Source organism: Ranitomeya variabilis, chromosome 4, assembly GCF_051348905.1.
Source record: "Ranitomeya variabilis isolate aRanVar5 chromosome 4, aRanVar5.hap1, whole genome shotgun sequence".
Classification (NCBI taxonomy): Eukaryota; Metazoa; Chordata; class Amphibia; order Anura; family Dendrobatidae; genus Ranitomeya; species Ranitomeya variabilis.
In genome coordinates, this window is record NC_135235.1 from 621883928 (window position 1) to 621910417 (window position 26490).

At 46.0% G+C, this 26490-nt stretch overlaps 2 protein-coding genes across 3 annotated transcripts in view; one reads left to right on the top strand and one right to left on the bottom strand.

Annotated features, from left to right (window-relative positions):
* LOC143766102 (coilin-like) overlaps nucleotides 1-26490 on the bottom strand; it is a 946917-nt gene that overhangs the window by 152000 nt on the left and 768427 nt on the right. The gene's annotated exons all lie outside the window — the stretch shown is intronic.
* Nucleotides 190-23636, top strand: LOC143766095 (E3 SUMO-protein ligase ZNF451-like). 2 transcript variants are annotated; one of them, XM_077253485.1, is made up of 4 exons: nucleotides 190-537; nucleotides 8493-8619; nucleotides 19527-19674; nucleotides 21474-23636. In XM_077253485.1, exons 1-4 carry the CDS (start codon nucleotides 461-463, stop codon nucleotides 21521-21523), a joined length of 402 nt encoding a protein of 133 aa, XP_077109600.1. In that variant the 5' UTR covers nucleotides 190-460; the 3' UTR covers nucleotides 21524-23636. The 2 variants fall into 2 exon arrangements, with proteins under 2 accessions (XP_077109600.1, XP_077109599.1); XM_077253484.1 differs by lacking the exon at nucleotides 8493-8619.

The following is a 26490-nucleotide window of genomic DNA, read 5'->3' on the forward strand; positions in this document are numbered from 1 at the left end:
ACATGACCGCATATTATTATATACTCAGAATGGTTTATTTTTATACAAAAACCTGAAAAAAACAGAAAATAATAAATAGCTGAATAAGAAACTGAACGAATAAGAAACCAACTTCAGCCTCCTGACTCCGACAGTCTCTCTCTTCTCAGTATCCCTGCCCTGATTTAAGCCCCGCCCCTCCCCGCTCAACAGAAGAGGGGAGAAAAGCTGAGCTTCTGACAGCAGCCCCCTGCATTGCCTGGTATAACATAGGGTGGGGGCAGGATCTCTACCGTCTCTCTCCCTCCCCCGGGTCTCTGGCTAGGATGGGGGGAGGGAGGCTCAGCACAGCCATTTCCCTGAGCTGCACTAGATGCTGCTGGAGCCGCTCACTGCAGTAAGCCCCGCCCACCAGCTGTGACCGGGTCAGGCGGCGGGAGCGCGGGAGAGCTGTGTGCCGCCACTGCTGAAGGAACAGAACATGGCCTCTTTCCCACGCTGCTGTCGGCACGGTCAGGAGGGGGAGGGGAGCTCCAGAGGACACAGTGCTGACCTGAAGTGAGTACTGGAGCTTCCTGTTTAGGTCTCTGTCCTCCACCCCACAATAGCTGTTTTTCCCGTTTGCCCCACACATCTGCGCTCTCCCTGCCCCCTCTGCCTTCTAGTTGCTGATATGTCTCCCCCACTGCTGTCCTGTGATGGTGACAGGAGATCCCCATCTTCTTCACAGCGAGCTCCATCTCTCTTATTTCTGTGTGTATAAGGCTATGTGCACACATTGCTGATTTTGATGCGTTTCCGCAGCGTTTTTGGATGCGCGGCATTGCCTCAAATCCGCAGTGCGTTGTGCACACAATGTTAATCAATGGGAAATCCATAAACGCTGTACACATGCTGTGGAAAAAACGTGCGGAATCGCTGCAGGTTTTTTTCCGCAGCATGTCAATTCTTTGTGCGGAAACGCAGCCTTTCTGCACCCATTGACTATAGACTGAGTAAGGCAAATCCGCACATCAAAAAACGCATAACAATCCGCAACAATTCCGCATGACATCCACAAGCATTTTGGCCTGCATTTTCTGCAAGAGAAGCAGATTCTGTGCGGGAAATTCCACAGGCCAATCCGCAACGTGTGCACATACCCTAAATGTATACACACATGCACACCTATACACTATATAAATAAGTGCAATGCATGTATGTAAGTGAATGTGTATACAATATATTTGCCATTTTTAGTGATGGATTCAGACATAAAAAAGCATATATGCTCTAGTTAAACGCGCCACAAAAAAATGCTCATGTACCTTTAAAAAAACCTTGCACTTTTAAATGCAGAATGAATAATATATCTATAATGTTATTTATAGCAAAAATATAATAGTAAAAAAAATTACCAAGGGTTGTCCCATTTTAAAAATTACTTCATAATCTTCAGGGTATAAAAAAAAAAAAGGTAAAAAACAACTGAGTTTTAGGCTGTGTGCCCATGTTGCGTTCTTTATACATTTCTGCCGCGTTTTTGCTGCAGCGGAAACACTTAAAAAACGCATTCCCATGCAATCCTATGGGATTCCGCAGTTGCTGTGCCCATGCTGCGGATTTTCCCGCTGCGGAATCACATAGCGCTAAAATCCGCAGCATGTTTATTATTTCTGCGGAATCGCGGCGATTCCGCCACCATAGGATTGCACTGAAACGCTCACTTTACGCATGTGGCTTTGCCCACCATGTTTACAGTGAGCGCTTCATGTGCAGATGGTACCCAGGGTCTGGAGGAGAGGAGACTCTCCTCCAGGCCCTGGGTACCATATTCATGTAAAAAAAAAAAAAGAATTATAATAAAAAATAGGGATATACTTCTCTTCTGATGGCCCCCGAGTCCTCCCGACTCTCAGCGGTGCACGCGGCCGCTTCCGCTCCCAGGGATGCATTGTGCGAATCACCTGGGATGACGTTGTGGTCATGCGACCGTGACGTCACAAAGGTCCTTCGCGCAAAGCATGCCTGGGAACAGAACGTACTGGGAGCGCCGCTGAGGAGATCGGGGGCCGTCAGAAGGTGAGGATAACCATATTTTTTTCATTTTTTTAAAATTATTTTTAACATTCTATCTTTTACTATTAATGCTGCATAGGCAGCATCAATAATAAAAAGTTGGTCACACTTGTCAAGCACTATGCTTGACAAGTCTGACCAACCTGTCAATCACTTTTCCAAGCGATGCTTCAAATCGCTTGGAAAAGCGCAAGAATTCTGCAAGCTAAAAACGCTTGTAAAACGCTTGTGTTTTGTGGGAAAACAGCAGGGATTTGCGGAAATGCGGACATTTCCGCAGCATTTCTGCAACGTGGGCACATAGCCTAACTTTTTAGCTTTGTTGATTGGGTGCAGCTGTGAAGTTGTCTGCTGCGCTGAGGTCAATCACTGAACTCAGTGTCTGATGATGACGTCACAATCTACTGAGTTCGGTGATAGATTACAGCACAGTAGACATGAGTCTCATTAGAGGCGAGAACAGCGGAAAAAGGCCTCGCTGGACCCCGATAGTGACCTTATGTACACACGGTGTCTTTTTCAGGATTACCGATAGTTTGTTTGGAAAACACCTGAAAAAATGATAAAAAATAAAATGATCCACAGTGTAAAAATGACTTGTACATAAGTTCACTCTTTTTCAGCTTCTTCTAACAGCTTTAGGTTTTCAAAGATGAAAAATGGCTGAAAGAAGGCAGCAAGAAGCTCACTATTAACACTCATAATAATAATAAGAAGAATAATAATGCCTGTTAAAAAAAGAAAATCTTAAAGGGAACCTGTCACCCCAAAAATCGAAGTTGAGCTAAGCCCACCGGCATCAGGGGCTTATCTACAGCATTCTGGAATGCTGTAGATAAGCCCCCGATGTATCCTGAAAGATGAGAAAAAGAGGTTAGATTATACTCACCCAGGGGCAGTCCCGGTCCTGGTCTGGTCCGATGGGCGTCGCGGTCCGGTCCGGCGCCTCCTATCTTCATCAGATGACATCCTCTTCTTGTCTTCACGCTGCGGCTCCTGCGCAGGCGTACTTTGTCCTGTTGAGGGCAGAGCAAAGTACTGCAGTGCGCAGGCGCCGGGCCTCTCTGACCTTTTGCGGCACCTGCGCACTGCAGTACTTTGCATTCCAGAATGCTGTAGTTAAGCCCCTGATGCTGGTGGGCTTAGCTCACCTTCGATTTTGGGGGTGAAAGGTTCCCTTTAAGGCTGTGTGCACACATTGCGTTTTTTTTGCATTTTTTTTTTGCTATAAAAATAAGATAAAAATGCATACATATGCATCCCATCAATTATAATACATTCTGCAATTTTTGTGCACATGATGCTTTTTTTTCAGCAAAAAAAATGCATTGCGGTAAAAAAATGCAGCATGTTCATTCATTTTGTGGATTTTTTGCGTTTTTCCCACTATTTAATGCATTGGGAAAAAACGCGGAAAAAAAACACGAAAAAAACGCATGCGGATTTCTTGCGGAAAATGTCCGGTTTTCTTCAGGAATGTTTTGCAAGAAATCCTGACATGTGCACATACCCTAAAAGATGCTTCAGGAAAAACAGCTACAGTGGGGCAAAAAAGTATTTAGTCAGTCAGCAATAGTGCAAGTTCCACCACTTAAATAGATGAGAGGCGTCTGTAATTTACATCATAGGTAGACCTCAACTATGGGAGACAAACTGAGAAAAAAAAATCCAGACAATCACATTGTCTGTTTTTTTATCATTTTATTTGCATATTATGGTGGAAAATAAGTATTTGGTCAGAAACAAACAATCAAGATTTCTGGCTCTCACAGACCTGTAACTTCTTCTTTAAGAGTCTCCTCTTTCCTCCACTCATTACCTGTAGTAATGGCACCTGTTTAAACTTGTTATCAGTATAAAAAGACACCTGTGCACACCCTCAAACAGTCTGACTCCAAACTCCACTATGGTGAAGACCAAAGAGCTGTCAAAGGACACCAGAAACAAAATTGTAGCCCTGCCCCAGGCTGGGAAGACTGAATCTGCAATAGCCAACCAGCTTGGAGTGAAGAAATCAACAGTGGGAGCAATAATTAGAAAATGGAAGACATTCAAGACCACTGATAATCTCCCTCGATCTGGGGCTCCACGCAAAATCCCACCCCGTGGGGTCAGAATGATCATAAGAACGGTGAGCAAAAATCCCAGAACCACGCGGGGGGACCTAGTGAATGAACTGCAGAGAGCTGGGACCAATGTAACAAGGCCTACCATAAGTAACACACTACGCCACCATGGACTCAGATCCTGCAGTGCCAGACGTGTCCCACTGCTTAAGCCAGTACATGTCCGGGCCCGTCTGAAGTTTGCTAGAGAGCATTTGGATGATCCAGAGGAGTTTTGGGAGAATGCCCTATGGTCTGATGAAACCAAACTGGAACTGTTTGGTAGAAACACAACTTGTCGTGTTTGGAGGAAAAAGAATACTGAGTTGCATCCATCAAACACCATACCTACTGTAAAGCATGGTGGTGGAAACATCATGCTTTGGGGCTGTTTCTCTGCCAAGGGGCCAGGACGACTGATCCGGGTACATGAAAGAATGAATGGGGCCATGTATCGTGAGATTTTGAGTGCAAACCTCCTTCCATCAGCAAGGGCATTGAAGATGAAACGTGGCTGGGTCTTTCAACATGACAATGATCCAAAGCACACCGCCAGGGCAACGAAGGAGTGGCTTCGTAAGAAGCATTTCAAGGTCCTGGAGTGGCCTAGCCAGTCTCCAGATCTCAACCCTATAGAAAACCTTTGGAGGGAGTTGAAAGTCTGTGTTGCCAAGCGAAAAGCCAAAAACATCACTGCTCTAGAGGAGATCTGCATGGAGGAATGGGCCAACATACCAACAACAGTGTGTGGCAACCTTGTGAAGACTTACAGAAAACGTTTGACCTCTGTCATTACCAACAAAGGATATATTACAAAGTATTGATATGAAATTTTGTTTCTGACCAAATACTTATTTTCCACCATAATATGCAAATAAAATGATAAAAAAACAGACAATGTGATTTTCTGGATTTTTTTTTCTCAGTTTGTCTCCCATAGTTGAGGTCTACCTATGATGTAAATTACAGACGCCTCTCATCTTTTTAAGTGGTGGAACTTGCACTATTGCTGAATGACTAAATACTTTTTTGCCCCACTGTATGTTGTGTTCCTGAAAACACTTCCGGTAACAAAATCAATGTGTGCAGGCTGGCGTCTAAAAGACATGTGCACAACCTAGGAGCTCAGTTTTTTTGTTTTATTTGTTTTTGTGTCCCTAAGCCTACAATAATCTTTTATGTGGGACCACCCGTTTCAATGATATATATGCATCCTCTGTTGACAGCATTGTCAAAATCAAGCCCTTATACAAACTTAAAAATAGAAAAAGATTGATCTCTGGGAAACTAAAAAAAAACAAACTAAATCTTGACAGCTTAAAAGTGAACGGGTGTAGCTAAGGATCACATTGGTATTCAGGTTTTTTTTCTTTGTATTGTTATAGTAACAGAAAAATTAAACTAAGGCCATGATCACCCGCTCAGTATTTGGTCAGTATTTTACCTCAGTAAAGGTCCTTGAGACCTCTATGGTTACCATACAAGAAGCATATACAGTACATATAAATAATAGTATATGACCTATTGTACTTAGGCTGCCCAAATCCCCTAAGGGTTAATGCCTCTAGTGCACCAGTGTGCTTAAACGCCGTAGGTATCCATGAGATAACATATACATGTAAGTAAATAAGTGGTGTACGACCTGATTAGGCTGTCCAAGTCCCCGACGCGCGTTTCGCGTGCAGCTTCTTCAATGGGGGTTTCATGAAAGCCTATACTATTATTTGTACGTATATGCTTCTTTACTCTGATACCTAAGGATACTCAAGGTGCCGAAGCACACTGTTGCATTCATGACTCATGTTACTGTGGCACTTTCTTTATATGATGGGACCTATGTACTATAGATTTAAGCACTATGCACTTTATTCAGATCTAATTAATTAGGATTTATACTGAGTAAATAGCGGTGAACATCAGTAAAGTTACCTATGTGGTATTGAGATGCAATATACTGACATTAGTCTACTATGGGCGCTTAGATGATCTAGCACTTTTTTTTATGTGTATTAAAAATTGATTATCCTCTTGGCATAGGTATATGTATATTATCAGATATTACTTTAGCTTGAGATGCAGATTAATCTACTTGCCACAAAAGGGCCATTAATGGATTTTTATTGAGAATTTGAGGGATAAGTTGCTCATTATGATATTTGTTACCTGTGGGTGTACTATGTGACTGGGCAGTCCTATCTGTATTGTATCTCCATCTTTTACTTGGTCGTGTACCATTTTAGATTCTTGTGTTAATAAAATTGATGTATTTTACTTCTTGGCATCTGCTTCTGCTTTCTATTTGGATTTTTTACTAGGCTGTTAATTGCAGGTTCAATAAAATCAGTGTTTTATCAGCAGAGTATTATCACTACAGGACTAGTTGTCGCATGGCATGTAGTCTCCTTCTGCTCTGTAGAACCCCACGCCTACCACTGATTGGCAGCTTTCTGCCTATGCAGTGTACAAAGCTGCAAGTCAGTGGAGTGAGTGGGATTATACGAGCTTAGCATTCAGACAACTGCTAGAGGCAGCCCAGTAATGATACATCCCTGGAATCAAGGTCTCTGCCTCTACATCATGCTGATCTCAGATTACATAACAAACACCTGCTGTCAGATTTTCTATACCTTTCACAGCATTTAGCCTTTTTTTTGTAATTGGACACCTTGGACCCTCCACTCCTTGTTCGCGTAAAGGAAATGGACTGCGTGGCTCATGCATCGGTTATTTTTCCCAAGACCAGTTTTGGCAGGAATTAACCATTGTATACAAAGGACGGCATACAAGACCTGTAATTTTGGAAATATTCTGGCCCTGTCTTCTAACCATCATAATTTCGCCCTTGTCATAGCCACTCAAGTTTTTACTCTTGCCTATTTTCTTGCTTCCAATGCTTTTTATTTAGTTTTTTTTTTCTTATTGCCCATAGAAGAAAGGGGAAAAAACTAAATTTTCTTTTTACACATCTTTGATATGATTGTTCCAACCAGCATGAAATTGTTTTATTTTTGTGAAAAATGAATATTCTGACTTAATATTGTCTGGAAACTAATGTTGATCACATATATGGTCTTTATTTTAAGATTATTTGTCACAGTCTTTTTTTTTTTTTTCTTTTTTCTTTACATAAAATATATATATATATATATATATATATATATATATATATATATATATATATAAAATCAGCTACCGTATTTTTCGGACTATAAGACGCACTGTACTATAAGACGCACCCCAAATTTGGGGTGAAAATTGCAGAAAAAAAGATTTTTTTATAAGATGGGGGTCCGTCTTATTGTCCGAATTTAAGATTTCTTACCTGAGGGCAGGCAGTGGCAGAGCAGGGTCACAGGAGGCATGGTGGTGGCAGAGGTGAGGTGATGCTGAGGTGTGGTGGGCGGAACGGCGTGCACCTGAGCAGGGTCCCATCCTGCTTAGGTGGGCGACGCCATGGCCTGGTGTCCATGGGGAGGTTGCTGTGGCGGTGGCAGATGTGCGGTCACTTCCTCAGGTGGCGGCGGCCAGGGTCCCTTCCACATTTGAGGTGACGCCACAGCAGTAGTGAAGGAGAGCAGCAGAGCTGGGTGAGTCACGGTTTTCCTGGTGGTGGCAGGCTTACCGGCATTGTGGCGGCGACAGAGGTGCGGGGATGATGTGGCGCGGTGAGCTGTATGGCGTGAGCAGGGTCCCGTCCATATTTGAGGTGAATCCGCGGCCCGGTATTGATGGAGAGCAGCAGAGCAGGGTGAGTTAAGGATTTTTCCGGTGGCGGCGGCCATCTTGCTGAGGCCGCGGGTGCGCAGATTCACTACTCTGCGTCCCAGGGCTTCAGGAAAATGGCCGCGGGTGGCCGCGCGTGCGCAGATGGAGATCGCGGCGGCCATTTTCCTAAAGCCGAGATCTGAATCTGCGCACGCGCGGCCTCAGCAAGATGGCCGCCGCCACCGGAAAATACCGTAACTCACCCTGCTCTGCTGCTCTCCATCAATACCGGGCCACGGATTCACTTCAAATGTGGACGGGACCCTGCTCACGCCATACAGCTCACCGCGCCACATCATCCCCGCAACTCTGTCGCCGCCACAATGCCGGTAAGTCTGCATTCCAAATATAAGACGCACCCCCCATTTTCCTCACAATTTTTTGGGGGAAAAAGTGCGTCTTATAGTCGGAAAAATACGGTAATTGTGTTGTGAGGGGTAAAATATTAAAGGGGCTCTTCCCTTTTAGTAACTTTTTGTTTCTAAATGAACCTCACACACAATGTGAACGTACCCAATTATAAGGGAATTGGGCGTCATTTGCCATAGGTCGTTCATTAACCATTACCATATTCTTTTTCCCAAGGTTCGACCATTCCCCCTGCGACCCCTCCATTGCTCTTCATGGTGTATGTGACAACTCCTATGCCTGTCTTCTATGTGTCAAGCTATTTGGAAGCATTCAAGCGAATGATGATTATGTTGCAGAAAAGGTTCGTTCTATCACACAAATGGAAATCCTCAGTTTTGTGGATTGGACTAACATTTTCTTTTTGATGATAAAAAAAAGACTGTGCTACTAAACAAAGTAATATAAACCCTTTATTGCTTAAGACCTGTTCAGATGGCCATATCTACGGTAAGAAAAAACCCACATGGCAATATGTGATTGTGATCTCCCCTCTGTACAGCTCCTTGTGCATGTCACTGATTAGCCACCTCATGCCATCATGCATGCTGGGTGCCACCAATGGATTACCCTCTATCTGCTGAAATTACAGCATCCCTATATAATGCGGTATCCTAAGGAGCTCCTCGGAGCCCAACTGTCAGTTGCCCTGTTCAATCACGTGCCCTAAAGAAGCTTTGCCATCAAACTTTTTATCCTTTTAATGTATTGCAGTCAACATGTCATACTGCACTGTGTACTTACCATTGCTCATTTTGCTTTTCTACCCAGTTAATTCTTCTCTTTTCTCCTCTCTATGTAGAAACAGGAAGTCTCTCGTCCCTGCATGAGTCATCACCCCCCCCCCCCTTCAACTCCTGACCCAGGTGCTCCCTCCTCTCACCTGCCATGGGTTTTACAGTGATGACTCATGCAGGGAAGAGACTTCTGGTTCCTACATAGAGCTTAGGGGGGGTTCAGCTAGTTAGTGTTTAACCCCTTCACGACTTACGACGTATTCCTGTCATTGGTCGTGTCCCTGCATTCCATGCGGGCTGCGGTCCTGAGTCCTCATGTTTTCAGGCACATGTGTTGTGAACTCTGTTCTCGAGCTCCCTCCTGTGGTCAGGAATGGTATTTCTGTGAGTTCTGTCCGTGGGTTCCCTCTGGTGGCTGAAAGTGGAGCTGCTGGTCTGGAGGTGGCTTCCTCAGCTGCATCGTTTAAGACTGGGCTGGTTCCTCTATTTAACTCTGCTCAGATCGTTACCTGATGCCAGTTGTCAATGTATCTGTACTGGTTCAGATCTCACTTGGATCTCCTGATGACCTGTCTACTTCAGCAGAAGCTAAGTCCCTGTTAAGCTCATTTGTTGTTCATTTGTGTGCTGAATATATTTCTGAGTACCTGCTAAGTTTTGTCCAGCTGGCTATCATGATATTGTCTCGCTAGCTGGAAGCTCTGGGTTGCAGAGTGGCACCTACCGTGCCGTGAGTCGGCGCGGGGGGTTTCTTGCTCACTCTGCGTGGCTTTTTGTAGTTTTTTGTGCTGACCGCAAAGATCCCTTTATCTATCTTCTGTCTATTTAGTAAGTCGGGCCTCCTTTGCTGAAACCTGTCTCATTCCTGTGTTTGTGCCTTCCTCTTAACTCACAGTCAATATATGTGGGGGGCTGCTCGTTTCCTTTGGGGAATTTCTCTGAGGCAAGGTGAGGCTATATTTCTCTTTAGGTGTAGTTACCTCTCAGGCTGTGTAGAGTCGTCTAGGCAGAGTCGGGTACGATCCACGGCTAATTCTAGTGTGTGTGATAATAGATTAGGGCTGCGGTCAGCAGAGCTCCCACTTCCCAGAGCTCGCTCTATTTTGCAGTTTTGACTATCAGGTCATTCCCGGTGCTCCTAACCACCAGGTCCAGCCATAACACACATGACAGCTGATTTGAGGAGGAAGAGGCCTAGAGTTCTAGTCCTCTTCCTCTCTGAAGAGACAATTTGAAGGGTCAACAGAAATTTCTGCAGTGTAACCCCCTTTGCGACCTATGACGTGTATATATACACCATAGGTCATGTACCCCCCCTTGGATGCGGACTCATGCGCCATGCCCACATCTTTTCCAACTCATGACAGCTGATTTGATCCTCTGTCATGTGCCCCTAACAACTGCAGGTGTAATCTCGAGCCACCCGCAGCTGTTAACTAGTTAAATGCCCCTGCCAATCTCTGACAGCGACATTTAACTTGCGCTTACCAGAAGCACGTCACTAATCCCGCCCATAGGTCCCTATGTCACATGATCATGGGGTGCTGATTGGTTGGCATGACAACCAGGGGGTCTGCATTGTGCTTGACATTGTGTATCTGCGTTCACAAACGCCCGATCTGTCAAGATATAAAAAAATTAATCAGATCGGTAAACGGCATAATGAGAAAAAAATCAAAATGCCAGAATTAATGTTTGTTTTTTTTTTGGTTACCGCAGCATTGCTATAAAATGCAATACCGGGCGATCAAAACACTGTATCTACCCCAAAATTGTATCAATAAAAATGTCAGCTCATTGTGCAAAACGTGAGCCCTCAACCAGCCCCAGATCCTGAAAAATAGAAATGCTACAGGTCTTGGAAAATGGCGGGGTTTTGTTTCTAAACTTTGGATTATTTTTTTTCACCACATAAATAAAACAAGAACCTATACGTGTTTGGTATCTGAGTACTTGTATTCACCTGGAGAATCATAGTGGCAGGTCAGTTTTAGCATTTGGTGAACATAGTTAATAAAAAAAATCCGAAAAAACATTTTGGAATTGCACTTTTGCAGTTTCACCGCACTTGGATTTTTTCTTTCCTGTTTTCCAGTACGCTATATTGTAAAGTCAATGGTGTCGTTCAAAAGTACAACTCATCCTGCAAAAAGCAAGACCTCGTAGGGCCATATTGATATTGAAATAAAAAAGTTATGGCTCTGGGAAGAAGGGGAGCAAAAAACAAAAATGCAAAAAGTGTAAAATCCCAAGATCAAGAAGGGGCTAAGAGACTGCAGACTGCCCAATCATGACAGTGTGCGCACACCACTGCGATTTTCCTCCATTTTCTGCCGCTTTTTTCAACAGCGCTATTGAGAGGAGCTGATGAGCCTAGTTGGCACATGACCACAACTACGCACTCAGTGTGACCGCTCACTCCACCTGAAGATGGGGTATAGTGTTGTTAAAGGGAACCTGTCACCCCCAAAATCGATGGTGAGGTAAGCTCACCGGCATCAGGGGCTTATCTACAGCGTTCTGTAATGCTGTAGATAAGCCCCCGATGTTACCTGAAAGAGGAAAAAAAGAGGTTATAATATACTCACCTGGGCGGTCCCGCTGCTGGTCCGCGGTCAAATGGGTGTCTCGGGTCCGCTCCGGCGCCTCCCATCTTCATTCCATGACGTCCTCTTCTGGTCTCCTCGCCGCGACTTCGGCGCAGGCGTACTTTGTCTGCCCTGTTGAGGGCAGAGCAAAGTACTGCAGTGCGCAGGCGTCGGGCCTCTCTGACCTTACCAGCGCCTGCGCACTGCAGTACTTTGCTCTGCCCTCAACAGGGCAGACAAAGTACGCCTGCGCCGGAGTAGCGGCACGAAGACCAGAAGAGGACATCATGGAATGAAGATAGGAGGCGCCGGAGCGGACCGGAGACACCCATCCGACCGGACCGCAGCGGGACCGCCCCTGGGTGAGTATAATCTAACGTCTTTTTCTTCTCTTTCAAGTAACATCGGCGGCTTATCTACAGCATTACAGAATGCTGTAGATAAGCCCCTGATGCCGGTGAGTTTACCTCACCATCGATTTTGGGGGTGACAGGTTCGCTTTAAGGGAAATGGATGAGAATCTAGTTTGTGACCTCCCACCCGTGCTGGATAAGGAGCCGAAACCGGACAGTGTGCGCACAAATGATCACTTTACTTTTCCATTGCTAACTAGTGAGTGGGCTTACTTCTTGACGTGCTGGTTTCATATTTACTTTCTTCTAGGCAAAGTTGGCTGATGGCCATGAAACACGCATACCCTCGCTGCATAGCCAAAGTTTTGCCTGTCCGAGCTGTTTTCTGCTGTTTTACCAGAGGGATGAATGCCTGAAACACATGTCTGCCAGGAATCACTCGAAGCGATCAATTGTCATTAAAGGGAACCTGTCACCCCGTTTTTTCAGTATGAGATAAAAATAGCGTTAAGTAGGGCCTGAGCTGTGCTGGACAATAGTGTATTTTTTGTCCCCTGATTCCCCACCTATGCTGCCGAAATACCTTACCAAAGTCGCCGTTTTCGCCTGTCAATCACGCTGGTCTGGTCAAAAGGGCATGGTGAAATGGCTTTTTCTCCCCCACCTCTTGCTTATCTTCCCGGCGTTGGCGTAGTGGTTCGCGCATGTGCAACTGCCGAACGCACTGCGCAGCGGCAGACAAAGTGCGCGATCTGCGCTATTCACTGGCTTTTCCGTGGCGGCGGCCATCTTCCTGAGGCCGCGCGTGCACAGATGGAGTCCTCTGCTTCCCGGGGCTTCAGGAAAAAGGCCGCGGGATGCCGCCCATGCGCAGATGGAGATCACAGCGGCCATTTTCCTGAAGCCGAGTTCGCATCTCTGCTTCAGGAAAATGGCCGCCGCGATCTCCATCTGCGCACGCGCGGCCTCAGGAAGATGGCCGCCGCCATGGAAAAGCCGGTGAATAGCGCAGATCGCGCTCTTTGTCTGCCGCTGCGCAGTGCATTCGGCAGTTGCGCATGCGCGAACCACTACGCCAACGCCGGGAAGATAAGCAAGAGGTGGGGGAGAAACAGCCATTTCACCACGCCCTTTTGACCAGACCAGCGTGATTGACAGGCGAAAACGGCGACTTTGGTAAGGTATTTCGGCAGCATAGGTGGGGAATCGGGACAAAAAATACACTATTGTAAAGCACAGCTCAGGCCCTATTTAACGCTATTTTTATCTCTTACTGAAAAAACGAGGTGACAGGTTCCCTTTAAAGGTGTGCTGCCGAGATGTCACGTCACTATCACAGCTGAACGGACGTCCATGGAAATGTTCCTATTGTTTTGTAATGTGCAATGCTCATTGTATGTGAAAGGAATAAGATTACAAGGCAGAGGCTGCCCCATCACTAAGCACACCGCTGAGAAGTGCGCCCTTCATAGAATTCAGAGGAACTTTTAGAGACAGTGAATATACTTTCACATATCCATACAGGTGGGCTTCCCAAATGTCAGATTATTTGAGGATCTGTCGGCTCTCCAGACGCTTCTGTGCTAGCAAATACTTGTATTCTCCATTTTTTAGAATTATTTTTTCTTAAAGGGATTGTGCCACCTTAAAGAATACACTTAAGTAAGCAGAAAAGGTGGAAATAAATGGTTTAGCAATTTACAGTTATTAAAAGTGATGCTCCATTCAAAAAATAGCAAACTTTCATCTTCTGAAGTATGCTCCCTGGCTTTATTCCATTGCATCCTCCCAGGAGCCGATCAGCTGGCCGAGCATGCGCTGTTCCTGTCATCATAAGTTCCCCAACCTCTCCACCCCCAGTGTGCGCAACCAGTGGCGTAACTAAAAAGTTATGGGCCCCGGTGCGAACTTTCAAATGGGGGCCCCCCCCCACCGTGCCAAAATATTTTCTACCCAAATTCACATTTTCCCTGTTCATTTTGCACACCATAGCTTTGTTGCAATGTTGTATAGTCTGACCTCGTAACTATCCGGTGCCCCATCCTGGTATATATTTGTCCCCCGTACTGCCGTTGTTATGTAAGGTATAAAAGAAAATAAACCATTATACTCATCAAGGGCTTACATAGAAGTCATGGGGATCCATATAAGAAGTATAATGCACCCCCATTGTTCTCCTTATAATATAATGCACCCCCATAGTCCTCTATATAATACTCTGCACAGTTCATAGTCATCGATGTAGTATAATCAAATGCACCTCCATAGTCATCCATAAAGTATAATGCACAGCTCATAGTCCTTGATAAAGTATAATGCACCCCATAGTACTTCATAGTAGTAAAATCTACCTCATAGTCCTCCTATAAAGTATTATGCACCCCATAGTCATATATAGTATAATGCAGCAGCCCCATAGGAGTATAAAATGCAGCAGCCTCATAGCAGTATAATGCATCCCCTTCCCCTCCCATAGTAGTATAATGCACCCCCATACCAGTATAATGTGCCCCATACCGAGGCTTTACAAGAAGAAAAAAAAAGTCTTTCCTTACCTGGCCGAGCTCCAGCGATGTCCTCACCCACGGTTCTGCTTAGGCATGCTGCGTTCCAGCGTATGACAGTACAGTGACATTATACGTTGGCGACATGCGCGCTGACGTCAGCTGCCGGCCTGTGATTGGCCGGCGGCTGTTAACTGTTGCCAGAGGTGTATCTAGGTTTTCTGGCACCCGGGGCAAGAATTTAGTTTGGTGCCCCCTCCCCTAAGCACATATGCGATTGGCACACTTGGTCACGTGATGGCGAGCTGCTCTCCCTAATTCAATGTTCAGTTAAAAACTGAGAGAAGCAGGAAAAGAAGCTCGTTGTTACCCAACAGTATGAAAATCACATGAGTGAAGCGGCGATGTGATGACTGCTGGAACCTGCGAGCAGAGCTGAATCCTGACAGTGAGTATATTTCAGGCTGCTAGGATTGGCTGCAGGGCTTCTTTTTATAATTAAAGGGTGCGTCCAGGTTTGAGATGAAAGTCTGCAGTCACTATATGTGGCTGCAGGCTTCGGAATTCTCACAGCGCAGGCACTGCACGCATTTAGGATTCTCCTTTGCACAAGTATGTGATTTGGATACTTATGGCCACTAGACGTGCCCGGCCTCTCTCAATTCATTTTCATAGAGTGAGGCCACATATGTCTTGTCAGCACGTGACCACATGCATGCCAATCACCAGCACCAGAGAGTATGCAGTGTGTGCACTGTGAGAATTCAGAAGTCTGCAGTCACATAGAATGACTGCAGACTCATCACAAACTTGGACAACGCCTTTAATATCCCTAACATAAATATAAATATGAGAATTAGTCAGTATAACAAAAAACATGTACATCCAAGGTACCTTATAAATTATGTCATCTCTGCAGTCGTTCTCTTTCTTTTCTTCATCATCTTGTCCAGACTCCATGACTTTTCTCATCCACAGCTGTCTGCAGACTTCCATCTTCTCCGGTCTTGTGCAGCACCTCCCCACATGACGCCCTTAAAGATAGCAGTGTCATTATAATGCTCCTGAATAAAAATATCTGCCTTACCTTGAGCACCTGAATAAATAATTGCCCCTTACTATATGCCCTGCACAGAATATGACCCAACACTGTCCCTCTTATGGTGCATGCTCTCCACACTGCCCTCTCCTTTCCATACTTCACGCTGATCTCTCACACTGAGTCACCCCTATAGGGCCTAGTCTCTATACTGTGCCCCATTAGCACAGTCCCCCTCCTTGGTATACTGTTGCCTCCTGGCTATGCCCTTACACTGTTCCCCAGGCTACACACTGCTCAGTCTCTATTCTGTGCCCACTCACACTTTTCCCACCGTACTGTCTCCTTGCATGTTTCCTCCTCATACATTTACCTTCTTACTTTACATACTGCCTCCACACATCCTTCCGACTTCCCATATCATGTCTACACCCATCCCATCACCCTCACTTCCCATACCTTGTCCTCATACATTTTTCCCTCGCTCCTCATGCTGTATCCACACCCATACCACCACTCACTATACTGTGTCTGCACTCATCCCCCATACGTGCCCCCGTCTCATACCTTCCTCCTCATATTGTGTCTTCAAATTTCTCTCGCTCCCCATATTGTGTCTGCACCTGTCCCTTGATTTTTTTCCCCAAATTTGTATCCTCAAATCATACCTCGTTACACAAAATCTCACCCAGCCCAGCTATACTAAATACCCCCATCACAGTAAATCTCCTTCTGCGTGTTACAGTAAATACCCCATCACACATGCAGTAAATATACACACAGAGTAAATACCCCCTCATACACACAGTAAATACCCCCCCCACACACAGTAAATACCCCCTCATACACACACACAGTAAATACACCCTCATACACACACAGTAAATGCATCCCCATACACTAAATACAACACACACACAGTAAATGCACCCCCCCAGTAAACACCACCCACATCCAGTAAATACAACACACACAAACTAAATAGCTCGCCGCACACAGTAAATACACATAAACAGTAAACCCCCCCCCCCCCCCCCCCCGGGAATGAGGGAATAAAATACCCCTGCGCAGCTCTACTAAGTGGAGCACTTGCCACCAATCTGCGACCCGGCAGGCAGTGCTTCAATTGTACACGCTTCTGTAAGATGCGAGTGCCACAGAGAACAGCCGACTCCTGGGGAGGAAAAATGCAGCCGCCGCATTAGGAGGCCCGACTGCACCTCCCTGCCGGCACATGCCATGGCTGCCCCCCTCCCGCTAGATATGGAATCTCCTGCTCTGCAACATGGTGTCGGGTGCCTCTGGCCTGATGGGCCCCTGACCTGCCAGGCCCGGTCGCAGTAGCGACCGTGGTAGTTACGCCACTGTGCGCATCGTATGTAAAGCACTGACATCTAGGTGAGACAATGTCTGCAATCGCACTCACAGCTCTGACTGCGCTCATATGAAGCAGAGCGATCTCACCCAGATGTCAGAGCTATGTGAGCGCACAGGGAAAGATCACTGCACACACTTTTGTGCTTCTCTGCATTCTGCATCCTGCGCACTCTGGCAGTGCTGTGTGAGTGGAACGCCCGCCAGGGCCGTGGGGTACTCGGTACCGGGTCCGGTACTTAAAGGGATGTGTCATGGCGGCGGTGACCCGGTCCGTGGCCCTGGGCGCCCATGTAAAAGGGAATGTCTTTTAAAGGGGGTTTGTCAAATAACAGTTCATGACGCCACTTGTGGTATTCTGTCAGGGATGACCGACGCTGCATAAAGGGGTCCACTGGGGTGATGTTATGAAGCTGGGTCCCCAGGGCTCCCAGTGTAGTAGATAAAGATGGTGAATGATGTAGCAAGAAACGGAGGACACAGGGTTGCAGTCTCTTTGCCTTTTTACTGAAGGCTCAGGCAGCCACAGTCCAGGGTACCAGATCACAGATGCAGGTGTGGTCCGGCCGGCTTGGAAGCGAATCTGGAATCCCCCTTACCAGGTGGGGTTGGAAGCCTTCCTACTAGCGCTGTGGTGTTGTAGTCCCTTGCTGCCTTAGGCCTCACACAAGGTCCTCACGTTATGTCTCTGTCCCCCTAGGTAGGACACTACCCATACAACAGGTAGCTTGAGCCTTTTTACAGGATCTCTATCACGACCCGGGCTCTATTTGCTACTGTGTCTTCAGGTGTCAATGGTGGACAGGAAACTTGCAATCTGCTGTCCCGCCGGTTTCTGCTGTGAGACGTAGAGTACTGCACAACCTCTGTCTTCCGGCTACCGGTATCCGCGCTCAGCATGGAGGAAGCCCAGTCACAGCTTCTCTCTCCTGCTCTTCACTTCGCCTTTACTTCTTTCCTCCTTCACGCTCTCTACAAACTGTTCCTTTCTTTTCCTTCCTTTCCAGGAGCTGTAGCACCTCACGTGGCTGCACGGCCCCTCTGACTTCCTGTCTCCTCTGTCACTCTGACAGACTGCTCTGTGACAGACTACTCTACTTTCCCTCCAGTCAGAATATATATAGGGGAGCCACCCACAAACTGGATCAGAGCTCCCCCTTCTGGCATGGAGTAAGAACATGTTGCATGTTTGTGATTACCAGGTAAAAGGAATCCTTCCTCACTTCCAAGCGTGACATCACTCTCCCTGTAAGGAAAGCAATGCCACTGTAACACTGGGGGTGGAGAGGTTGGGAAACTTACGATGACAGGAACAGCGCATGCTCAGCCAGCTGATCAGCCTCTGGGAGGACGGAATGGAATAACGTCAGGGAGCATTCTTCAGAAGATGAAAGTTTGGTTTTGTAATTTACAATTATTAAAAATGATTCTCTGATCAAAAATAACATTTATTTTGATGTTTTCTGTTTAAATGTATTCTTTATGGTGGCACAACCCCTTTAACTATACATTGTGTTGTTTCTCCAAGACATGGATGCTACCAGTTGAGGGGTGTTCTTAAACACTTTGATACTAGCACTATCTGGATAATATCAGACTGAGTAGTGATGGGCCCCTTTAATAAGGGGAATGGTAATTTACAGATTGAATTTTGGTCCCAAATACTTTGGCAAAAAGCAGACTTTATAGTGGAACTGACAGGCCCCTTTAGACGGTATATCTTTAAATTACCATTAATCTGTTTCATGATCTGATGTTTTTCAGATCTGCACATTAACCGCTTATCTTGTTGAGATATATATATAGATAGGTAGATAAATAGATTACAAGGGTTCAGTAACTAGCTGTTATTAATCTACAACTCCTAGTGTGCCCTGACAGCCTGCAGCTGCACAGCATGCTGGGATCTGCAGTTTCTCAAAAGTTGGTGTGCTGTGGAATTCCTTTTATGAGATCAGCCGTGAGTGCATTGAGAACGTAGACGATTGCTTATTTTACAGCTTCTGCTTTCTGTGAGGTAAAACCAAACAAAATATTTTACCTCACAAAAAGAATCAGCTGTGATCCTGTGCTGTCTGTATACTCTCTTTTGCTTCCTCCACTGCCCAGGAGCTGTGGTATCATCAGTCTATGTTCCTGCACAGACACAGCCATTACACAGTACACAGCAGGGGCACATTTATAAGATTATCTCAGCACGGGAACATTTTATTTTTAGCACATCCAATTGTGGAAATTATTATTATTCCAAGATCTATGGATTAAAGTGTACTTTGTTCTTGGGAAAACCCCTTTAACTGATATCAAAACTGCACCAGTTATCATGCTACTTTTTTACCAGTTACTGCCAGAACAACATGGTGTCAGTGCAAGAAAAGCCAGATAGCTAGATAGGGGCCTAAAAAGACACAAAAAAGAGCAACATGATGGTTGTCACTTTATGTATTTTTATTTTTTGCTGCAAAAATGCCCCAAACTGACTTAAACAATGCCAATATCTTCATTAAAAAACCTTCTCGATTTACCAATCTGTGGCACGTTTTGTAATGTCTGGGGTCTATAGCGCTACATGCCAATATTTTCCTACATTTACATTGTTTCCTGTGTTTCTTTCAGACCAGCAGGGCCCAGCATATCCTATACCTATGCCAGCATATGCGAGAAATGTCCTTATTGGCCCATGTAAAGATGTTCACTTTCAGATTATTTGTGCATCGTGTCGTCTGGAGCTGCACTCTTACACCGAACTCAAGGCTCATTTTAGGTGCGTGTCTTATTCCTATCGAACATTAGTATGTAATTTGCCTTGAAACTTTTAGGTACATTTAGTAATGCAAAAATCAATGGCATCTATGTGCTGTACTGGAGGCAAAAGTAGTGTCAGCTGAAGTGTTATTGATCTGCCTGCTTCCCTGCCTTGATCTGCCTGCTTTCCTGCCTTGATCTGCCTGCTTTCCTGCCTTGATCTGCCTGCTTCCCTGCCTTGATTTGCCTGCTTCCCTGATTTGATCTTCCTGCTTCCCTGCCTTGATCTGCCTGCTTCCCTGCCTTGATCTGCCTGCTTCCCTGCCTTGATCTTCCTGCTTCCCTGCCTTGATCTTCCTGCTTCCCTGCCTTGATCTTCCTGCTTCCCTGCCTTGATCTTCCTGCTTCCCTGCCTTGATCTTCCTGCTTCCCTGCCTTGATCTGCCTGCTTCCCTGCCTTGATCAGCCTGCTTCCCTCTCCAGTCTTATTTAAGATGATAAAAGCTTTGAACTGAAACTTTTATGATTGGGGTGAGCCAAAATTGATTTTGGTCCCACAGTTTGCATATTGTTGCCATCACACTTATAATGGTGCTGCCACCCAATCCTTTGGCTGTTTATAAAGGTATTTTGATTACTCGTCCTTCTGTCTCTTATGTTCTGAGCATTGTCATTGCTAGTTATATTATCAGCTCTTAGCTCTGTGTAATCTCTTTTGGTAACAAATATGTATATCTGATGTATTGCCCCTCGAATGGGAACAGAAAACTGGTAATGTCCCCTGACTGAGGTGTTGGAGAGAACACAATTCTCAAGCCAGCTTTAGATCTGACTACAGATGTGTGCACAGCACTCGACTGCCGTCACTGAATGACCGACGATCAGCTACTTGTTTGCTGATTGAATCGGCAGCCATTTAGTATTTTTACGCAGGCAGACTGCATTTCATATGTGCACAGAATGATCAGGAATAGATCGTTCAGGGCACGTAGCCTGTCATTGTTCTCAGCAGCACAGAGCAATTTTGCTGCCAAGAACGATGATCTTTTAAGAAAACCAAAAGATCATTGTACCTGGCGACTGAGCATTTTGTTCATTTGCTGGGTGATTGGCAGCCTTTTTATACTGCTTAATTATCCGTAAAAAAGTGTTTCTTAGCAAGCTTTTTCCCAGTATTTGTGCAGTGTAAAAGCGCCTCAGGGAATTATCACTAGGTTACTGCTACCCCATCTGTGGGGACAGAGACCATGCATCCAGTGATGGATCACTTAATCAAAACTGCAGTAAAGGAAAAATTGATTTGCTGCAGATCTACCAGTTTTTTGAATGCTGAGTTCTGTATAACCACACTGCCAGCTTTCTATGTTCAACGTGCATAGGCAGAAGGCTGCCAATCACTTTTTTGGGGCAGCAGGCCCAGTAGCCCTCCAGTGATAATCTGCTGATTAAACAGTGACTTTATAAAACCTACACTAAGCAGGCCAGTAACAATGCTGGAATCAGTGTCTCTGGCCTAGGCAGTCTCTGAGCTCAGCAGCTCATGCTTTGAGATCAGCATTGCGCATTTTCAGCAATTCACGAGCACTGAGCGCGCTGCTCTTGTGATGACACCCCTCATCCCAACACTGGGGCCACGGCAGATGAGTTTATTTTATGTACAGTACTTTACACACTTAGGGGACCACTCTATCGAAGCGGGACATTTCCTTTTTAATATGCCTAAATATTTTGTATACTTGTGTAAAAGTGTATTTGCAATCTGTCGTCATGTGTGTTTTGTTTATTTATTTATGTTTATATTCATTCTGTTTAATTTAGAACCTGGTGCAGAAAATCCGGTCCTGTCTCCCTTTCTGATAAAAGCATAGCAGATGTGGCTGCACTATTCCACCTGAAGGCCTATTGTCCATATTGTAGACAAGCCCTAAATACTGACACTCACATTGTAAAGCACGTGGCCAAAAATCCTCATAATATAAAACGTATTACTTCCATAGAAGAATCTATACTGGCCTTCTGTTACATCAATGAAAGAACTAAAACTCCCTCTGAGATCTGTTTGTCCGCAGCAAACGCTAGACTTAAACCCTGCATACTTAAAAGGACTTTACCAGAGATTGACACTTACCGCTCGGAAAAGTACAAAAAAGAAAGCGACACGGCCACAATTGGCGCCAGCCGGGTGAAGAGTGAGCAAGATGTACCAGTAAAGGCATGGTTCTGTGAATGTGTTGCGCAGTTCCCATCTGAGCAAGCCGCTAAAAAGCATATAATGATGGCCAATAGAATTTTTCACACATGCATGGTGTGTGGCAAGATGGCCGAAGACTTGGGCATTATTCAGCTTCATATGAGCAGATTCCATGGTGGGGCACATCTGAGTAATTTCCGCTTCTGGTGCCAAATATGTCACACAGAACTGGTGAGAATTGAACATGTCATGATGCACCTTTCCGATTGTCATGGAGGTCATTCATTTTATTATGAAGATGATATTTTGGAGCAGCCATCTACATCTACTGAACCACAGATGACTCCTATGCCACTGGAAAAAAAATCCCAGCTGTGCCACCCCAGCAGTCTGCTAGACCTGCCTGCTTCCCTGATTTGATCTTCCTGCTTCCCTGCCTTGATCAGCCTGCTTCCCTGCCTTGATCAGCCTGCTTCCCTGCCTTGATCTTCCTGCTTCCCTGCCTTGATCTTCCTGCTTCCCTGCCTTGATCTTCCTGCTTCCCTGCCTTGATCTTCCTGCTTCCCTGCCTTGATCTTCCTGCTTCCCTGCCTTGATCTTCCTGCTTCCCTGCCTTGATCTTCCTGCTTCCCTGCCTTGATCTTCCTGCTTCCCTGCCTTGATCTTCCTGCTTCCCTGCCTTGATCTGCCTGCTTCGCTGCCTTGATTTGCCTGCTTCCATGCCTTGATTTGCTTCCTTTCCTTCCTTGATCTGCCTGCTTCCCTGCCTTGATCTTCCTGCTTCCCTGCCTTGATCTTCCTGCTTCCCTGCCTTGATCTTCCTGCTTCCCTGCCTTGATCTTCCTGCTTCCCTGCCTTGATCTTCCTGCTTCCCTGCCTTGATCTGCCTGCTTCCCTGCCTTGATCTGCCTGCTTCCCTGCCTTGATCTGCCTGCTTCCCTGCCTTGATCTTCCTGCTTCCCTGCCTTGATCTGCCTGCTTCGCTGCCTTGATCTGCCTGCTTCCATGCCTTGATTTGCTTCCTTCCCTGCCTTGCCATTTTTGTGAAGAAGCGAAACAATCCAGCGACAATAGTTTTGTTATAAAGTGCAGCATTTGCCCAAAGTTCTTCTCCGATGTTGATGGTGCCCAAAGCCATTTTCATAAAAAGCATTGTTTCCTTGAGACACCTCACATTACTATCAAGCCTTGGGAATCCAAGAACGAGGTGTTTAACTTCACAGCGAGTGCTCCTGTTTCTAAGAAGTCATTGATGATGGAGAATGAACACCCTCCCGTTAGTGAAATCTCAGGGGGGGCGCATGATAACATGGCCACCATGAAAACAATCTATTTTTTACATGTTTGATGGTACAGCATTAGTTCCCTACAAAGGGTTAATTTATTTCTCTGGTAAGCTGTGTGACACACGAGCAGGTTATTTCTGGCATAAAACGGTTTCTCTCAGGTGTTCTTCCCGCAGTTTTTATGGACTCTGGTTAAACGGCTCTGAGCGGGAAGAATTTGGATCTATAAATACAGCTGTTCGGGGGCGCTGAGCGCAGTTACTTCAAGCAAGTTTTGAAGATCCCACCCTCCCTCCCCTTTTTATTGGTTCCATACTTTTTTGTCGTGTTGTTTATTTTGTGGGAAAAATCGCCCGGATTTGGGTGGATTTGGACATTCTATGGTGAAGTTTATATTGTTTTATGGTAATATTATAAAGGTTATCTTGGTTATTCATTTTATTAAATTAAGTTCCTGTTTGGTTACCTAAAAATAAACGCCGCGGCCAATCTTTATTCCAAAGTAATTACTGTGTTCTGTGTCTTTATTTTATGGGTGATGTGTGGGGATTGTGTTACCATGTACCTACCAAGAAGTTACATTCTGAAGCGCTTGGTAGATCTCTAGAGGTCCATAAAGATCTGCCAGGGTCATCCTCTGTAAACACTGAATATGGAACAGAGTTTATGGATTTTATCCCTGCAGAAAAATGTATTTTACGTTTCATTTTATCACATAAAAAAATATATTTCTCCTTCGCCTCATTGGGGGGACACAGGACCATGGATGTTATGCTGCTGCCACTAGGAGGCTTACACTAAGTAGGCACAAAAAAAATTAGCTCCTCTGCAGTATACACCTCACACACTGGCTCCAGCTGAACCAGTTTAAGCTTAGTGTCAGTAGAAGTCACATGTGTTCTTCAGAACACATCTATAGGTTTTTTATTTTAGTCTTATTTTTATTCTCAAAAGATTTTTTCCCTTAGGCTGTGTGCACACGTTCAAGTTTTCTTGCGTTTTTTTCCACATTTTTCCGCTATAAAAACGCTATTAAAATGCAAAAAAAAACTTGCTTACCTTAAGCATTCTATTTACTAGAATGCAATCTGTAATTTTAGTGCAAATGCTGCTTTTTTTTCCGGAGCGGAAACACATTCTGGAAAAAAACGCAGCATGTTCATTATTTTGGGGAATTGCGGCGATTCCGCACACATAGGCATGCATTGTTCCGCTTACTTCCCGCATGGGGTTATGCCCACCATGCGGGAAGTAAGCGGATCATGTGCGGACGGTACCCAGGGTGGAGGAGAGGAGATTCTCCACGGACTGGGTCCCATATTTTGTTAAAAAAAGAACTAAAATAAAAAAATATTGATATACTCACCTTCCGATGGCCCCCGGAGTCCTCCCGCCTCAGCGGTGCACGCGGCGGCTTCCGTTCCTAAGGATGCTTTGCGCACAGGACCTGCGATGACGTCATGGTCACGTGACCGTGACGTCACAAAGGTCCTTCACGCATAGCATCCTTGGGAACGGAAGCCGCCGCGTGCACCGCTGAGGAGATCTGGCGCCGTCGGAAGGTGAGAAAAACAATTTTTTTATTATTTTTAACAGTCTTTTTACTATTGATGCTGCATAGGCAGCATCAATAGTAAAAAGTTGGTCACACTTGTCAAGTGTGACCAACCTGTCAATCAGTTTTCCAAGCGATGCTACAGATCGCTTGAAAAACGCTAGCATTCTGCAAGCTAATTACGCTTGCAAAATGCTAGTGTTTAGCGGGAAAACGCATGCCAATTTCGCATGCGTTTTACCCGTGGCAAGGAGTCCCGGAATTGCCGCGGAAATTTCCGCGGCAATTCCGGACGTGTGCAAGTAGCCTTAAGGGCTCCGATCTCTCTAAACCTACATCAGGCGGAAACATGGAGTGTCGCCTCCACGTACCCTGTCCTGCATCATTACTACGTTATGCCTGAGATCGACAGGGCACCGTTCTCCCCACACCAAGAACAGATGGAAACATGGAGTGTCACCTCCATGTACCCCCCTCTGTATCCAGGGTTATTACAGCCGGACCAACGGCCCTGTCCCATCCTGGGGGAGTTAACCCCTATGATGTGTAGAGGCATTTATGGCTTCCATGCGGCTCCCACTGCATCACCACTGATAAACTGTGGTGATGGAAGGAGGCGGACGGTCCCTCCACCTGGGATAATAAGATGGCGGATGGAGGGTCCGTGCACCGCCCACGCTACAGCACCCTGCGGCCAGCTGACCTGTAAGCAGTGTTCATTGCCCGGGTAGTGCGCTTCATCTCCTGTGGAGGTTCCATGCCGGGACGCACACTGTGGTTAAGTGGGGACCTGGACACAAAAGGGTTAGCAACCCCAGCGGAAGGCTCCTGCAAGGGCACTTTAAGCGCTATCCCTCACGGGCTCCCCTCCCGGACGCATTCCGGCTGATGTAAACAAAATTAGGCCCTGACTTCAGTCTATTCTCGGCCGCAACTCAGAAGCTCCGACCAATTTCCAGCAGCGGTTCTGCCCACGTTTTCGCACTTCTCGCTCACGGCGAGATTCTCTTGGACAAATCCTGGCGGCTATCTAAAGTTACTGGCTGCCTCTCCTCATGTGCTGCTGACTTCCACAGCACAGTGAGACTTCTCTATCCCACGCTTCTCTCGACCACGCTCCATCAGCAACTCCTGGTGGACATCGCCTGTTCAGAGGAGCACAGTGCACTGAGAGGACCATTCCACAGGGCCACAGGACCCGGGTAAGGTTTCTGAGTTGCGACAGAAACACTCATTGGCCCTTCTCTGCAGTAGTCACCGGGGTAGTCACCGGGGCAGTCACCGGGGCTTACAAGTCAATCCTCACTATTGGAGCATAACAGCAGGAATTGGGGACATACTAGGGTACCCCATGCCACTCTCTAAGACATCCAAGAAGGCTAACAAGCCACATACAGTGTTGTTCACCTCATGTACCACCTGCCAGACTGCCTTGCCACGGGGACAGAGTACGCCACTTTGCAAAACCCGTGATCTCTATTGCGCTCAGGAGCCCTCTGCCGACAAAAACCCAGTGTCCCTAGCCCCCATGAGTGGGCTTCGACACTGTTGCAGCCATTGGCTTCTCTGACTAAAGCAATTGAGTCCCTCCAAGACACCTCCATGGGTCGGGGCATTTGTCTGCCTGTCTTAGAAGGTTCCTCTACCTCATGGGAACCGTCGGCCAGCAGGGGCCATTCTCAGTCAAAAACGCCACAGGCGTCTAGGAAACGGGTGCATAGCATGTCCCCCCCAGGCCTTCTCACGCCTCGGTGTCTGTGAGCTTCATTTCCCACTCCCCCGAACCCGAGATTCACAGTAAAC

What these genes read in the sequence shown, in the direction of transcription:
- LOC143766095 (XM_077253484.1), top strand. Translation starts at nt 19,556, where the DNA reads ATGCCAGCATATGCGAGAAATGTCCTTATTGGCCCATGTAAAGATGTT. An exon ending in GAACTCAAGGCTCATTTTAG is followed by an intron (nt 19,675 to 21,473) that starts GTGCGTGTCTTA and finishes TGTTTAATTTAG; the next exon opens with AACCTGGTGCAGAAAATCCG.